This window comes from Choloepus didactylus, chromosome 17, assembly GCF_015220235.1.
Source record: "Choloepus didactylus isolate mChoDid1 chromosome 17, mChoDid1.pri, whole genome shotgun sequence".
In the NCBI taxonomy this organism is placed as follows: Eukaryota; Metazoa; Chordata; class Mammalia; order Pilosa; family Megalonychidae; genus Choloepus; species Choloepus didactylus.
The window spans coordinates 60,522,842-60,540,518 of NC_051323.1; the positions used below are offsets into that span (position 1 = coordinate 60,522,842).

The 17,677-nt window shown below is 32.1% G+C and overlaps 1 protein-coding gene across 4 annotated transcripts in view; it reads left to right on the plus strand.

The window, feature by feature from the left end:
* The window catches only part of MEMO1 (mediator of cell motility 1), a 158,648-nt gene extending 142,182 nt beyond the window's left edge, over positions 1 to 16,466 (plus strand). For all 4 annotated transcript variants that reach the window (XM_037807533.1, XM_037807532.1, XM_037807534.1 and 1 more), the window contains 2 exons: positions 3,071 to 3,175; positions 4,511 to 16,466. In XM_037807533.1, coding sequence (XP_037663461.1) covers positions 3,071 to 3,175; positions 4,511 to 4,642 — 237 coding nt within the window. In that variant the 3' untranslated portion in view covers positions 4,643 to 16,466. The remainder of the gene's footprint in view (positions 1 to 3,070; positions 3,176 to 4,510) is intronic.
* Positions 16,467 to 17,677: the final 1,211 nt, after the last annotated feature.

Consider the following 17,677-nt stretch of genomic DNA (forward strand, 5'->3'; position numbering starts at 1 on the left):
ACATATTTCTAATGGTTTGATAATATTATGATTAATTACGTGGTCATAAAAGACATGAATCTAGTTCTAAATTCTTACAGGCCTCTAAGAATGTCTTGCTGCTCCTTTCTGTTTGATACTTTAAGGAGAGATTTCCTTCTGGGGATAGTTTTTAAATAGCTGTTTTATTATATGTAGTAGATACATTTCTTTTTAAAAAGGAAGATAGTCACTCATTTTTGTTGCATTATATGAGTCTTGATTTTGCAACTCAGTCAGTTTAACCTGCATATTCAGTTTACGGTTGCCACTTGGGGTTTAACATCAAAGTTTGCTCCCATTACTTGAGAGTCAGTACACTAAAAGATTTCTTCCCCGCAAAGGTAGAAGAAGTTAGCTTTAAATCTGAGGGTTTCTTGCTGCTGCTAAATTCTCAGAAATCCAGATTGTGATGGATAGGCTTTTGGTGCTTAAAATGTCTGCTTTATATCATAGAGCTGTTTCATATTAGATGAAGTTCATGTGAATATTCAAATTCTCGATAAATTAGGCCCTAGCCAAGATTTCCATTTCCTGAACTTTAGACTGCCTGATCATATCTTCCAGTATTTCTAAGGAATAGAATAGTTTATTAGACATATTTGGGGAAGAATTTCCTTTTGCTTCTTAGTGGAATTTTGGTAATAGTAATTTTACAGTTAGCATCAAAACATAAATATATGTACAAGTATATTTTCCAGTGTTCTTTATTAGCTAGCAAATGGATATCCCATTCTCCAGTTTTATGATCATTATTGATTTGTTCACATACTTAATGAATTTTAAAATGGGAGAAGTTTACCAATGAGGGAAGCCATAATTTCTCCCTCTCTCTCTTCTTAATAAAAATGCATACCTCTTCCACACTTTTATTAGAGAATTGAGTGTTATGGCTATGATTCTTGCCCTGCTAGGTAAATAGCACAATTTAAGGAATTAAAGTTTTTAACATTTACTCTTTTAATTTCCATCATCACAATTTTTCATTTCCTCTTTTGTAATGTAACCAATATATCTTTATTTTGAACTCTTTATTGAGTAGTGTCTTGTCTACATTTCTGTCTTTATATCTTTCTATATGAGTTTTTTGGCAATTTACTTTGACTTCTTTAATTTGTCTTTACAAATGTAATCATTAGTATTCTCTTTGAATTTTTCATGTTGTCAGTATGTAAATATCATGTTTGTTCAGATTGTGCTTTGAGATTTTAATAGTAAAAAATACATTGGAACCTCAGTGTCACATAATTTATTGAGTAGAATTCTATTTAAGGTAAGCTGTTCCAGACTTCAATCAGGAGCATTAAAAGTTCTCTTGCAAAATGTATACCAACGTTAATTTGAAACTATGTGAGGGTGTTCAAAGAATTGTCAGTATAATTTTTATTACTCTATAGTAAAGCAGAGTAGTCAGTGAGCCTGGGATTGGATATTTAGAGGCAAGCTTTTTACCATTTTATGCCTCCATTTCTTCATCTTTAGGGAGCTTGATCTTGATTTATCCATGTTTATGGAAGAGATTTGTTATTCTATCTCTGCATTTTCCTTGGTTTAGAAATATATTGTGATTTCTTTGCATTAAAATTATATAGTTGGTCTTAGGTTTAATTTTTAAGTTAGTTTCTGTTTCTCTGAGCTTGTATCAAATGTCATTGTAGAATGTTGACGTGAAAGCCTGCATGGCAGGGGAAAACAAACAGCATTAAAAATTGGTTGTGGATAAATTTGAGAGAGGCTAATTGTTATGCAAGCAAATGAAAGTTGATTATACATGCAAATGCCTATTCAGATATATTTTGTGGTGAAATGTGATAATGTTTATGAAGGGGTTGAATATTCTGAGGAAAAAAAGGTTCTTTTAAAATTAAATATTAATGCTGCCACTTCAAATTTTGCATGTCACCTAATGATTACCATCATTTTGCAGATCACTTTTTTTATTATGGTGTTCACGTGATTACTCAGGTGCTTTTACACTATGCTTATTTTGTTAAAACACATGAAATATAATAAAACACACAGAAAATATATCAGTTCAGTCCCTAGTTAAACCACCTTTTACATTTCTCCCAGAGGATGATAATCCAGTTTATTGAACACAAGTATAAAGGGTTTTATCTGAATAAGAAAATAAGATGAGGTAGTTGGTGAATGAATCAGTTAGAATCAGTGGTTGTTTGCCTGATTTAGATGAGTTAAAGTTGCTATATATTAATGAATTATGAATACATTATTTACAAGCATTGGAGACTACAGAATTTAGTATAAACAAATGTTTAAGATATTTTAGTCATTTTAACAGTAGCCTAAAAATTTGATTCTAAATTAAAATTTTGAAAATAAAGTATTCTAGTTTCAAATGGAAAGGAGATAAAAAGCTTTTCATTTTAAAGTTTGTTCATAAAAGACCTGTGTTTCCTAAGTTTTTATCAATCTTTCATAAGCTTTAAATTAATTAAAAGTATGTTAACTATATTCTTAGTTTGTGGTATTTCCTTTTTATGAGATACCCATATAATTGCTGATAATTTAAAATGCCTTGCACACTGTTGATATTTAAGTATACTTTATGGAAATAGTTATATTACAGTCAACTCTTGATTATTCATGTCAGTGGCAGGGAAAAAGACCATGGATATGGGGGGAAACAGCAATAAATCATTAAATTTAATTTTAAGTTTCATAAGAAAATTTTCTTATATTTACTTTTTAAAATATTATTATATAAAGAAAATATAAAATGTGGAATGTTTGAGGATTGTGAGCTAAATGATAACTGGTGTGGAAACATATTAGGAGGTCAGAGAAAAGTAAGCTGGGAATTAAGTTTCTGTTTCTGTCAGTGAAGCATATATATTATTGAGAGTTGATTTTAATGAGATTACCTTTGACAAGTGAGTATGATACTTCACAAGGTTTATTTAATGTATTTTCTTTGTTTCTTAATTGAAAAATTTTGTTTATTTCTCAGTAACGTTTAAAAATGTAATTAGGAAGAAATACATTGCATCTTTTTTTTCTTTCATTTTCTCCCCCCCCCCTTTTTTTTTAGGGTATGAGTATTATAGAACAATTAGACCCTGTATCTTTTAGCAATTACTTGAAGAAATACCATAATACAATATGTGGAAGACATCCCATTGGGGTGTTATTAAATGTGAGTATTCTTATGAACCCTGGCTTAAAAAATTTGATCTACTGATGTTTCATAATATCTTAAATGTTACCATCTGTGATATCTTATTATTATTGGTTTTATGTACATATGGTCAATTTTCTTTCTACTCTATGTTTAAGATAATATGGATTTCCATTGTTTTGGTTAGTTAAATAAAATTATTTATTAGTAGAATATAGGTCAGTACTTTTTGTTAAATATAGAAAGTTATTTAGAATACAGCCCCATAATTTCACTTGACTCTCAGCCAATTCCAGTGTGCTCTTTACAAATATAAATCAAAATGACCTTTCAAGAGATAGAATTTTATTAAATTTTTTGGTTTTATTTAGTTTTAGACTCTATAAAAAAACTGGAAGATTCTGACCTTGAACTTTAGAAGTTCATAATTTAATAAAGCAAGACAGAAGACATATTTTTCTCTGTATAAAAAAATGATAATATTTATTTCATTTGAAGAAGGGAAAGAGGCAGAAGTTTCAGTCAGCTGGATTTTAGAAAGGGATACAGCATTATTTTTTCCCCTAAAAAATAAAACTCAAAGGAAATGTGAGACTCTTCAGGAAAGAAGAGAGAAAGTATATATACTCAGGAATGGAAGGAAGAAGTAACAATGGGCATTTGGTTGAAGAGGCAGAGAAATAATGGAGATGGTAATATAGTCCAGAATAGTCTAGGGGTGGGACTTTGAAGTCCAGTGTTATTTTAATGTGATTTGAAATTTACTATGTTTTAAATTTTTAGGATGAGTTTTGTCTTAATACTGATTGACTGGAAGAAAAACTTGTCAAGGACTTGAACTAATTTCTGAAATTTAAAGTAGAATAAGCTTTACTAAGTCTGAATTAAGTCAAATAATTTTTTTCTGAAATCAATGATGAACCAATCCACAGTTAAAATAAACATTTAGTATACCTCTTACACATTTCACATTTAAATGAAGTCAGACAAAAGACTCTTACATATCAAGATAGAAGTGGCCAAGGTTTGATCTAGAGAATAGAGAGCAATATTATGGTTTAAAAAAAGAAAGTGGCTTTATTAATTACAAGGAAAGGTAGGGTGAAAGATGACTGATACTTAATTATCAAGAAGCTAGGCTAGGAGAGGTTCTGAGAAAATCAAATGAGAATTCTCTCTCTCTTCTATTTAATATGAGTGACAACAAGAGAAATTCAAGAAACAAATGAAGAGTGAAAGGTGGACAAAGTTAAACCAACACATTCAGAGAGTGCTCACTTAACATAATTTGCAATTCTAATTAATTTGTTGTATATCTGATGTGGGTCATAACCAAGTTTTTTCTTTTTCTAGGCTATCACAGAGCTCCAGAAGAATGGAATGAATATGAGCTTTTCCTTTTTGAATTATGCCCAGTCAAGCCAGTGTAGAAACTGGCAAGACAGTTCAGTGAGTTATGCAGCTGGAGCACTCACAGTCCACTGAAGCTCTGAATCCTCAGGGATGCCACCTGCACATGCGCATACTCTGTCTGGGTCCCAGGCTAGCCCTTACAAAGATACTGTTCCTGGTTTTGGGGGATTCTGAAACCTCAAACTAATAGAACTTTCTTCTTTTCTTTTCTAGTAGGTGTAGTCCTTCCTTAATTTCAACTCATTAAAAAAATGCTTTATTGTTTAGGGCAGTGGAAGGAAGGCAGGCATCAAAATATTTTGATCAAAAAAGATGACAATATAAAGGCCCAGTTGTGGCAGACAGTTTTTTTCAAAGTAACCTGTAAAGCATTTACCATATCCTAAATTTGCACTCTTTGCAGACTTGTGCACATATATTCTGCTTTCAGAATAGTTTTGCAAACTGTACACAAACAAAGAAGGGTGAAAGCTTTTTAATAAAGAAATTGCATTTATAAATGATCTGTATTAGATTATAATAAATCTCCAGTTATAGACAATTACTACCCGTGTTGTACAACAGATACCTTCTATTTTAGTTGCTAATAAAGGGCTACACAACTCAAAATAGTCTGATTTAAACTTATTGCTCTGTGGTATATATGAAAATTGTTTTTTATTAATTTCATCTCAGAATTTTTTATGTTTAAAATGGTAAACCTCAGATATTATGTAAAAATATTTTAGGATGTATTTTATATTTTACACATTTATGTGATTTTTTTATCACAGAAATTAGAATCATAATTTTAAAGTTAGTTTTTAAAATAATTTTTCTTTTTGTGTGTGACATCCCTTTGTGTCAAATACTATATTGTAATAGAATATAGATTTAAGATCGGAGATTGGTGAAAGAGCATAGATGTAGTCCTTTACTGTCAAAGATCCTGTTTAATAGACAGTAGACTGCAAATGAGGAAACACTAAAGAATGTTCTTGGTGTTTCTCAAATTATTGCAGACCATGCACTGCTCTTCTTTTCCAGTGCTTTAAGCAATTTACCTTTTTACTTGAATTTTTAGAAAGAAATTAACTCCCCCCCCCAAAAAAAAAGCCCACTGGATATTCTTACAGTTCTAAGAATTTTTTTTGTCATAACTTTTGGTGAGGCTCTTCCAACTAAAATAATGGTATGGTGTTGTATTACTTTCTTTCTTAAGCATAGACCAATTCTAACCATTTTGACAAAAAAAAATTGTAATTTATTTTATTAATTATTGCCTTTATGCATGCACCAGATTATACCTATTATAACATAATACTGGGAATCAGTATTACATTGGAGAGCATTTATATCTTTAGTATTATACCAGAATAGCACAACTTTTAGATGCCTTGCACCAATTTTACTTAAAGATTTGCATTTCTTATTTATTAAATATCAATTTTCTGTACTTAAGGATTGAGATAAAACAATGTTACCTTTCAGATTCAAAATTACCCATCTATATATGTGGAAATTATAATCTTACATTTAAATAATTTATTTCCCATTATTTAGATATACTTTTGAGTACTATGGATATTTATTCCTTGTTTTATAGACTAAAAATTTCAAAATTGACTCAGTAAATTGCGTTTTTAAAATGTTGTCTGAGTATAAAACTAATACATGATTATTATAGAAAATTTGGAAAATACTGAAAAGTTAAAAGAAAAAATTGCATTCTCACTACCCAGATATAGCGCTGTTAATATTTTGCTGTATTTCCTTTTGGTCTTTGTCTATGCTGTTTATGAGTGTATGTTTGTGTGTGTGCTTAATAACAAAATTGAAATTATACTGACCATAATGGTTGTTTACCCAGCATTTTATAATTTCACATCTTATAAGCACTTCCCCATAACTTTGAAACTGTGATTTTTAAAAAATGGCTGCTTAATATTCCATTGTGTAAATATATCATAATTTAAGCAGTCTTTCTTTGGATATTGGATTATTTCTAATTTTTCACAAATATAAGTAATAGTGGAATGGGTATCCTTGTACATAAAATTTGAACTCTATATTAAACTAGTTTTTTAGATTATATTCATGGAAATGGGGTTGTTGGTTTAATGGTGAGAACTTTTTAGGCCGTTTAAAATATTGCCAGATTATCCTTCAGAAAGATTATACCAAATTAGCAATTTATGAGCCCCCAACTACTGCACCTTCACCAGTATTATTATTTTTTCTAATTTTTAACAATTTGTTTAGTAGTTTAATTGGTTGTTCATTTTATCATCCTATAAGAATTACTTTACAATGAATTATTTTCTTCTGTTTGTATTTTACAGTTGATTGATTTTATAAAAGACAAGAAGTTGCCTAAATTGAGTGGATTGTAGCACTGGGAGTATGTTTATGGTACTTTTAAAACTCTAGACTATTTCAACATCACCCCCCTTTTCTTAGAATATAGGTATATTTTTCATATCTGGTCATGAAGCGGACAGAGTTCTGAACCAGTAGTTGAGTTGTTGAGTTTTAGTTCTCTCTCCAACTAACTTGCTGTCTGTCCTTAGGTATTTCTTGTCATGTGGACATTTTCTCATATGTTATTTGTAAAATGTGTAAAATCTCTTAAGCATCTTTCAGTTTCCAAGTACTTTGATGTTGTGACTTTGCTTTTTAGAGATTCTGGTGTCAACTACTTATGCTACAAAGCTACATGATTGAATTACATTAGAATTGTTATCTTTTGTTTTCAGCTCTACATATATAAAAATGAAAGTCTTGTTTTTAACACAAAAGGGAAATTACCTAAATTGTTGATCTTAAGCTTTTCTACTTTAAGTGCCTTTAAAAACATTTTGTATTTAGAATCTAAAATGTCAAGGCTATTGCTATGTAGTTGCTTCTTTTATGTACATTTTAAGTTATTTGCAGCAACTTTTTTTACCTTAGATTGCACAGAACAGCATATTCATGGATTCTTTGCTCTTCTGCTGAGTGAGTCCTTGAGAAATGTATGCTAAAGATTAGCTCAGTTAGCAGGTAAGTGAATACTCTGTTTTGGGCGGGCAACAAATCTCATACCGAAGTAGAATAGAGGACTATTCAGATGTTCCAGTGTTTATATTTAGATATTCCAAAAGGGATGGACAGTGTCCCCAGCTAGTTAATGTTTATTTTTAGAGATCTCAGATTTTCCTTTGATAGCAAATAGTTCATTCTCCAGGTTTAAGGTTTGGCAAAAGTTTTCTGTAAAGGGCCAGATAGTAAATGTTCTAAGCTTTGTAGGCCATACGGTCTCTGTCACAACTATTCAGTTTTGCCATGGTAGCATGAAAGCAATCACAGATAGTGTGTAAATTTGTGAGTGTGGCTGTATTCCAAATAAATTTTATTTACACAAACAGGCAGGGAGCTGGACTTAGAGCTGCAGGCCGTATGCAGTTTGTTATCCGGCCCCCCCTCCCAGATGATGTAATTCACTTGTCGTCGAAATTATTGGCTAATAATTTAAACTGCAACAAGTTATTTTAATTTTCTACCACCCCAATCCTCTCTTAATTTGATGTAGTCTGATTGGCTGGGTCTCAGTGTTATTTAGTTTCATAAAGCTAAGTGTGAAGTGGGAATGGGAAACTAGGAACTGTTGGGAACTAGTTTTAAGTGCCTTGAAGGCCTTTTATGTACTGGAGACCATTAGAAGTTTTGCTCTGCTGCCATAAATTAATCACCTGAGTGATCTTTGGAGGTTTTGATCAATTGTGCAAATTCTATAAATTATTGTAAGTGCTTGACTACCTAGATGATAGTAGACAATTGATCGGATGAACCTTTTGCAAGTTTATCTGAATATACTAGGACACTAGACCAATTTTTTAAGAATGACTGTGAAATGTGAGACTTTATTTTGCAGTGTAAGGCAAAATAAATACCATCTTCCATCGCTATCACTTTATTTAAAGAATGACACTCCTTCCCCCAGTATTTAGGAAGGACATAAATAAACTCAGATTGAAAGAGTTATTTAACTTGAATAACTTTAATTTGATTTTAAAAAATTCCCATACTATTCTTTTATCATTTACTCTGGATCACTGAAAACTTCATCAAGGAAATAGTACCAGTCCACAAACGGGCCTTTGAGAAGTACTGTGATACAGTTGTGAAAGAACTAATGTACTTAGAAAACTGTTATTGATTAAGAGGTATACTAAAAAACCACATGCACTATGCTATTCGGACCTAAGCTTTTATATTATTGTTAAATTTTAGTTACCATATTATGAGAAACATTATAAATTATAGTTTGCATAGGGAGGTAACCAGAATGTTGAGAGTCCTAGTTATTTTGGGGAATGGGAAGCAATTGAAGAAATTGGGGATATTTATTTTGGAGAGGAGAGGTTGAAAGAGGGAATTTTCTTCAGATATTTCTATGACTGACGTGTAAAAAAAATAGAATTGTTCTGTGTTCTAGACAGAGAAATTAGGAGAAAGAAATGGAAAGTTTTAGTTCCACATTTAATGTTCTCTAATATGAAAATCAGCTCTGTTCTCATAAAGTTGTCAGAAATATTCAAAAAAGCTAGATTGGTGGTTCTTAAGTAGGGTCCCTGGACTATCAGCATCAGTATTACCTGGGAATATTGTTGGTGTAGCTCTAACATTATAGATCACCAAGTTGGAAAAAAAAAAAAAAAAAACTAGCAAAATTAGTACAAGTGAAATGGAACTTATTTCATTTGTATAAAACATTTAAGAGAAGTTGTTTAAAAATAAAAATTGATTTTGATCATTTAACTTTAAACATGTTAAAAATTGATGACTGTTACATAATTATTACTGGTGGAACACTGAACCCTTAGAATAATCAATTACTTTCTTTTTAGTCAAAACATTTACATTTAACATACAGTCTACTGTTTCCTATTAAGTTAACCTTTGAATAAGTGGCTTAATGTTCTTAGACAGAGGTGCTTCTTGAATCTAAAATAGAGCCGTATCAGCAGTAGAAAAGGGTATTGAGGGAGTGTGATCTTTTGAAACCTATGAATGTCAAAATATTAAGAGGGGAACCAGTATAAGCTGGCAGATAGGTTTTCTCTGCCCACTTTCCCATCCCCTACCCCAAGTGCATATTTGCAAATACAAGTGAGTAGCATGGCACACTATCATCAATAGCCATGTGATAGCTTGTAAAAGCTCCTCACGTTATGCTGGTAACTATGACCATGGCCTCTTTAAAGTTACTGTTGTAGAGGGATTTTGTTTGCCCACCCTGTCTTCATGAGTTCATTGGTACATTCTGCTTTTTGGGTACTGTGTGAAGAACTTTAGAGTTTCACATTTGTCATTTATTCAGGGGTTCTCGGGTGGCCCCAGAGTGCTTTGTTTATACTTAAGATGTACCACATTTACTGTATGTGTGTGTATCTGTGTGTCTGTGTTTAATTTTAATGCAAGGTTTTGGCCATCACCCTGTAAAATTAATGGCAAGAATTTTAAAAGCCAGTTCTTCTGATTTTGGAAGCCATAATATAATGCAATTGGTTTTTCATTATAAACTATAATTATGTTCCAGTGCACATCTCATACTGTAAAATGAGGTTTATATCTTCTTAGATGTAGACTTTTTTTTTCTGTCATCCTAATAATGACCAAAGAGAATAGATATATCATTATTGAAAGGCTTTTAAAGGCCAAGTGTATTTGGCTATGAGCAGGGGCTGAGTTCCAGTCTTTAAATTTGCCAATGTAAATTTTTGGAAAATATTCTGATTTTTCTGACCACAATAGTCTGAATTACTTAATGAATATGATCTTACATACATATAAGTAAAACGTATTAGAACAAGGTTGAAAACTAAACAAATATGAGGTGTTCACGTGTGAATCACAGACTGAATTTTATGTTTTTGTTTAATTAAATACTCTGTTGAATTAGATTTAATAAAATTATTTTTCATTTAATGATTTTATAAATGGGAGATTTTTGGAGAAGATTTTTTTTCCCATTTAAAACTTATCCATTTGAATCTGACACATATACATTCAAAATGGTGTTTGTAAAATTTCAAAATTTTAAAGCATGGAAAACAAAGACAGTCTTCATGTGAATTGTTTTCTAAAGGCCAGCAAAGCATAACCTTTTAATTGGAAGAAATTTTTAATTGGCTTTTTTCATTTTCAGATTTTAATTGTGGATACTAGTACCCTTACTAATTTTAAAGGAAGGTAGACTTTAATATTCCTAAGCCTGCTGTGTAATGCCAAATGAAATGAATGGTAATATAAGTGATCTGGTAAATTTGAATCTATTGGCCTATGATTTCTAGCTCATGTTTTGCAATATATTTCCTGTGGTGTTTAAAGTTATTTCAAAGATGTGGCCAAGTTTTTAAAAGAATTAATTAAAATGTGTGCTTTAGCTGCTTGCCCAAGTCCCAAGTAGAAAAGACATTATGGTGTGCTGGAAAAACTGGACTGGAATCTATTTTCGTCTGTGCCAATAAGTAGCTACTGCTTTGCTAAAGCAAATCAGTGCTCCTTTCTAGGGTGGAGTGTATTTTTTTTTTTTTTAATTAACGTGAGTTAGAGAAGAATAATTTGACTTCTAAGGGCCTTTCTTTTTATGAGAATATTAGAAATAACTTATTTAATATTTGGTACTTTTAAACTTTAAAGTGCTTCTCTTAATCACAACTGGATTTTACTGATAGAGAAGCTGAGGCACATAACAAATTCCATGATCTATCTTAAGTTTGCTGGTTAGTATCAGAGCTGGGACAAGAATTCAATTCTTCTAATTTTCAGTTCTGTGTGTTTCAAATACTGTACTATCTTATTCTACATTTCACTTTTGGTGCTGGCTGTTTGAGATATGTTGACATCAAATAGTAATGGAGTTTCGCACTTCAGTAAAAATGGGAGTCATTTATGTAAACATCTTCTTTTGGTGGGTTCAGATACTCCTGATAACTCTGTAGACTTCTGTTTTCTTTGCTGGGAGATTTACTTTAAGACCCTGAAATTATGCTTTGTTATTTACAACATTAAAATGCACTGCTTCTTTGTATGGGACAGTGACAAAAATGAAATTTAAATTATTTTGTGTATGAGTCTTACTGATGATGAGATTTTGTAACAGATACTTGACTCTCTCCATTTTGAGTGCATGCATAAGGTGTCCAGCAAACACCTGCTTCTCGGAGGATTGTTTTGGCTGCACACAGGGCAGGCTCTAAGTAACTGGGAAGATAATGCCCTGGGAGCAGCCCTCAGCCAGTAATGGATGGGAATTGGAAGATAATCATTCCAGCTTCCTTGCCTTTCTCTTCTGGTGGTTCTCTGAGTCGTGTTCCACGCTGTCTCAGAGTTCCCAGAGGGACTGGATCTCATTGCCCTCAGTGAGAAATTGTTAAATATGTATTCTTTATTTTCTTCTTCTTTTCTGTCTGTCTTCCTGTTTCTTTTTTGGTGTTTCCTAGGATCACCTCCCAAATAAGCCTCTTGCTCTTGAATCCTTTCTCTCAGAGACTATTTCTGGAGCCAACTAGAACAGACTTGATTTGGAAAATAAGTCATTAATAGTGTTCTTGTTATTTATGGAAGGTTTTTAAAAGAAAATTACTTTGGACAAAATCTAAAAACAAGTATTTTAACATCTGGATGTTGTAATAATTTATAATTCTAAATATTTTAGTTTGTCATTTGTCTCATAATCACATCATGTTCAATTTAATTTTTTTAACTTCCTTTTATAAGAAAGAAAAGATTCAAGGTAAAAATCTTAGGTAGAAATCAAAGGTAAAGATCTTAGATAGAAATCACTACTGGATCTATTTTTTATTTTGTTCTAAAAAGTTATAGAGTGAGTTACCTATTTTGGTAGAAATTGAATTAAAACAGGGAATTTGGTTCAGCCAAAGTTACAAATTATTTTCTACATGGATCCAACTTTCTCATTTCTTACTAGGACCTGCTTGTTCACAACCAGGGACCAGGATTAGACTTGTCTAACATTGATTGTAAGGATAATTTGGTTCCTGGATCATTTCCCCAATAATTATTCTGTGATCTTTAGTAAGGTAAAATTTTTTGTGATCTTATTAAGGATTAGGGAATAGAGAATATATAAATTAAACTCCACATTAAGAAATTTAGTGCATTGTAAGTTTAAAAAAAAAAAAAAAGGAAATGCAGTCAATTCCAAATTTTTTTTGTGTGTGGAATATTATTTGGATTTTGTTGCCTCTTCTGCTTCTGCTTCTTGCTTGTGTCTTTTATAGTTTTTTGATATTGCCTTGTTTGAATTAAAATTACTGGTTTTTGTATGCTTTTTAAAAAAATGATGCGGAAAATTTATATTCATTTTAGGTACATGTTAATTATCAGTCTTCTGCTTTCATTCCCATGTAAAATTTGTGACTTACGTGTCTGAAATGTACGTTCTTTTGATTTGGCTTATAAGATGGAACATAGACGAAATTCAAGCAAGTTTACAGTTACGTTTATAGAGTCATACTAAGATTAGCATGCAGGAATATTGTTCTGTAGGAGAAACAAAACATCTTAAGTTATCCTAATTATAAAGCAACATCCTTCGACAGCTCTTTGTTTTTTAGCAAAATTACCACAAAATGTAGATAGAGTCTCTTTTCCCCTCAAATGTAGTTACTTTGTGGTACGTTCAGATTCTGCCATGTTCTTTTGAATTATGGCAGAATATTTCTTGACCTTTCAAACTACATTTGTCTTTTAGAAGTGGTCAAAAGTGAGCTGGGTGATTAGATTGGGTAATATGGTTTAGGGGAAAAACTATGTAGTTAAAAAAGAATAAATCTGCCTTTCTCCTGGTATTCAATCGACCTGCTCTCAAGTGGAGGCCCAAAAATATTCTCCACATGTAGTCTCTAAAAGTAATTATTCATTTATGAGTATAAGTTCAGTTTTTTAAATTAATCTTGTTGCTAATTTTAGAAATGTTACATCCAAGCTACTATCTGATTTATTGCTAAATCCATAGTCAAGGGTTTTGGCATTTCAAATATCTCAGTATGGTAGGTTGAAAATCTGGTGTAAGAACCAGTTTTTAAAGTGTGTCCAGAAAGCTGGCTCATTTCCTGAACTCTAAATACTTTCTGTAAGGAATGTTAGATAAAATGATTAAAAATGGGGACTGTCCTTTTAAAGTCTTAGCTGGAAGCTGAATTCTTGTCTTAAATGTGCACAGTTTCATGATAATGTAAAACAAATCTGAAAAATAGTCTCTTTTCATCAGTTTCTATATTTTTCATCATCAGTAGGACACTTCTGCAATACCTCAGTAGTAAGTATTGAAATGCAACCTTGCCTTTACTAGGTTGAAAAAGTGCTCCCCTGCCCTCTTTTAATGTTAGGTATTTGTATTTGACAATATTGTGTCTGTCAATGTTTGTTATTTTGAAGAATCTTTTAGGGTTAGTGTATTCATGAAAGTTCTACTTGGTGCGGTTGTCAGATAAAATTAGCTTGGATGAAACAATGATGCATGTTGTAACAGTTAAAATATCTTAAAAATTTATATTTAAAAAAGCAGATCTCCATAACTGCTACAGGTAATTTTGTAATTTCTGATCCTCATATTTGTTTTTGTCTTAGGAAAATATTGTACCTTGATGCAGCTATCTAATCTCTGATTTGCGTTTTCTGCTGTTTTAAAAAGCTTCACACTTACTGTCTCTTAAAAGCGATTTTTAACTAAATGTTTACATTATTGAATGGGGAAGGTTGAACCAATCCTTAGTACTAAAACAGGCTGAAATTTAGGTCTGGTATTTGGAATGGAGTTTATGACTCAGTGTCTAAAGGACATCGCTTTTCACTCAGGTATTGACTATAGAGTTAATATTACATTCAAAATTACTTGATTGTTATTTACATTTATGTGTAATTTAGAGAGTTTTGCATTATTAACAAGCTATTTATTACCACATGTCATTTATGCTTTATTTTTGAAATGGAGATTTAAATAATTTAAAAAAAATAGAAATATAGCAAATATGCAGTATGTGTCATTACTTGTTTATTACTGGAAAGCCACTTGGGGTCAGTGTGTGACATCAGTTTTTATATGGTACAGTTAAATGTTCCATTTTTTTTTACTTAAAATTTTACCTCTGTCTAAAGAGATATCTGTCCATAATAGATGAAGGTTTCTGTCCCCAACTCATGACAGAAGTTACTCTGCTATCAAATGGCTCAGAAAAGTATTTTTAGCAGAAATTTTGTAGTAATTTCAATACTACTTGTTAGCAAAAAAGCTTCTCTGGTAAGAATCTTTAGCTTTTCCTGCCAATTTCTACCCTGTCTCTTCTCCACCACCACTTTTTTAATGGCAAATGTTGCTTCCACCTTCTCTAAAATTTTAGGACAACCAGACATTGGAAATTAGAGTTCTTTTCAATAAATTTTAGCCTTTTTGCCCAGGACAAAGGAGTACTGTGATAAGTACATAGACTTCATTTCCTTCTCTTATAATGGGGTTTGCAGCACCCAACATTCTTAAAGACTGAAATGAACCTTTACCACATTTTGTGTTCATTTGCAGATCAGCCTAGTATACCCTTCAAGAAAGTAACAGATGGGTTGAGTAGCAAAATACAGATATTGAGGTTTTAGAATATGGGAATTTTGTCATGTTCATTGAAGAATGTTCTGTCAGATGAAGATAATGAGGTTTATAAATGGAAAATATAAGACAAAGTTAAAATGAATAGCCAAAACATTTTTTAAAAATCCTAAACTTTATTGAAGATAGTTAAATAGGTTGTCCCTAGAAAAGAATACTGTATGCTTTGATTATCCTGTCTGATATATTTCTTCTATGGAATTGGAGACTAAAGTAATAAATGCCAAGATAGATCAATCTGTCATTGTCTCTCTCTCTCTCTCTCTCTCCCCCTCCCTCTCTCTGTCTCTCTCTCTCTCACACACACAGACACGCACACAACCACTGCCACCATCACCATCTGCTTTTAATTAATTGACACAGGCAATTTAGTAATAGTGTTACTGATTAGATTCTGTGAGGCTTATTATCTCCTAATATTTTAAACATTTTTTCTAAGATAAAAGACACTGATCTGAAAATAAAAGACACTGATCTATTTCCATCCTCCTTTACTCTGTTATACTTTTTCTCTGTATATTTAAAACACACACACATACATACACAACCTGCTTTTGTAGTCTTGAATAGCTTACTGTTAACCTGGGAGGAACTTAGGTTTTCACTTCTCAGGCCAGCTCTAAACCTATAGCTTTTGAGAGTATAGGTGATCTGTTCATTTTCTAGTGTCCTTAGCCATGACTCTTTAAAATGGAGACCACAGCTCTGGGCATTTACTACCCTTCACAATAGCCCTGTATTTGAGTGCGGGAATGGTAGTGGGCAAATTTTCCCCTTGAGATGGTGTTCTTGGATGCTGTATTCACCAAAAACAAAGCAAAGCGAAAAACCCAGTCTTCCTCTTTCCCTTTTTCCCTTGTACTCACTTCTGTTTCCCTCTCCTCCTTCCTTGAAACACATCAGGGAGAATAAAACCCTGTAAGTATATAAATTACTGTATTTCATATTCTCAGTAGACTTACAACTTCAGCATTTCTCCTAACGAAGAACTCCTACTATGTTAGTTCATCTTTGTAAATGATGGTTAATTTAGGTAGCCTGTAAGTGTATTGAATTTAATGAAAGGATGAAGGAAAGAAATGCCTATAGGTTTCATTGCTTATGATAAATAATGTTTTACTCTTTTGCCAAATGAAAAAAATATTTAAGGGAAAAATCATTTTATGCAAATGTTTGTAAATGTGTATGTAAATATGTTTTCTTTACCTTTCAAAAATCATTTTAATAAAAGTGTTTTTTTTTAGTTTTCTTCTTGAATGGGGTTCCTTTGTGTATAGTAGGGCAAAACCTCCAAGCCTAAAATAACACTTCAGGTTGAGTTCCTTTTATTGTATATGAGAAGGATACAGCTTTTTTCCTTTTGTTGTCATGTTTCAGCCAGCGCCTCCCCCCCTCCCCCGAAGAAAGAATGTCATTGGTTTTTAAATGTTATTTTTGGGTGAATGAAATCTCTGGACTGGTTAACCAACAACAGTTGCAAATAATAATGATTGGTTGGCCATCTCTGTCCATGACAGATTTATTCATGAAAACCAATGAGTTCTCAAAAGGAGAAATGAAAAATAAAGAACTCGTTTGGAAATAAGAACTTTGCCTATTGCCGTTTGCTTGCTGAGCTCATATATACACCAGGATTAAAAAATATCCATCCTTCCACAGTGTTTTTGAGTCCTCACACATTGTTCTCAACACTTCAAGTCTTTATCTTGATTTTGGACCTCACACATGGAAAGTGGAGGAGAAAAATTCAGAGGTAAGTGTCACACATGAATGAGGGTTTGAGAAAATAGGATTTGGAGGGAGAATTAAGAAATAATAGTTGATTAGTAAAGCGGTGAAATCAGGATTGACTATACCTTTTGGTATAAAAAGTAACATGTTCTGCATGATGTGGAGCTACTTTTTGTTTTAGTCAGTAATTAGGTTTAAACAGGTATAAATGAGACTGGACCAGGGAAGAAACAACTGCAGCTTGAGGTGCATAACACAGAGCACACAATTGATTTATGGAAACCTTTGTTGAAGAAAAGGCAAGATAAATGATTAGGAATGGTTTAGGTGAGGTTCTTCTGCCCAGGGGAAATTTCAGAAACGAAGTGACCTTCAGAAATTTGTTTAGCTCAAGGTTGGATTGTAGAATTGATTATTAAGGGTAGTTGCTGCAAGCACCTTGTGGTATGTGTTGTGGTCAAGGGATGGGGAGAGAAGCAAGAATATGCCTCACAACAAAGGTTTTAGGATGTTGCTTTATCTTAAATTCAAGTCTATAAGCAGGATGGTCAAGCTTTTACCTTCATGGATGGCTTTTATGCCATGTAACAATACAAATCGTGTGACTAGTTTACAGATTATGTATGTGAAACTTCTAAATATTTCAGTGAAAATTGTTAGTGATAGCATAACCTTTGAAAATGCAAAGTTTGAATTAATTTTTTTTTTCTTGTAACACAACTTGAATG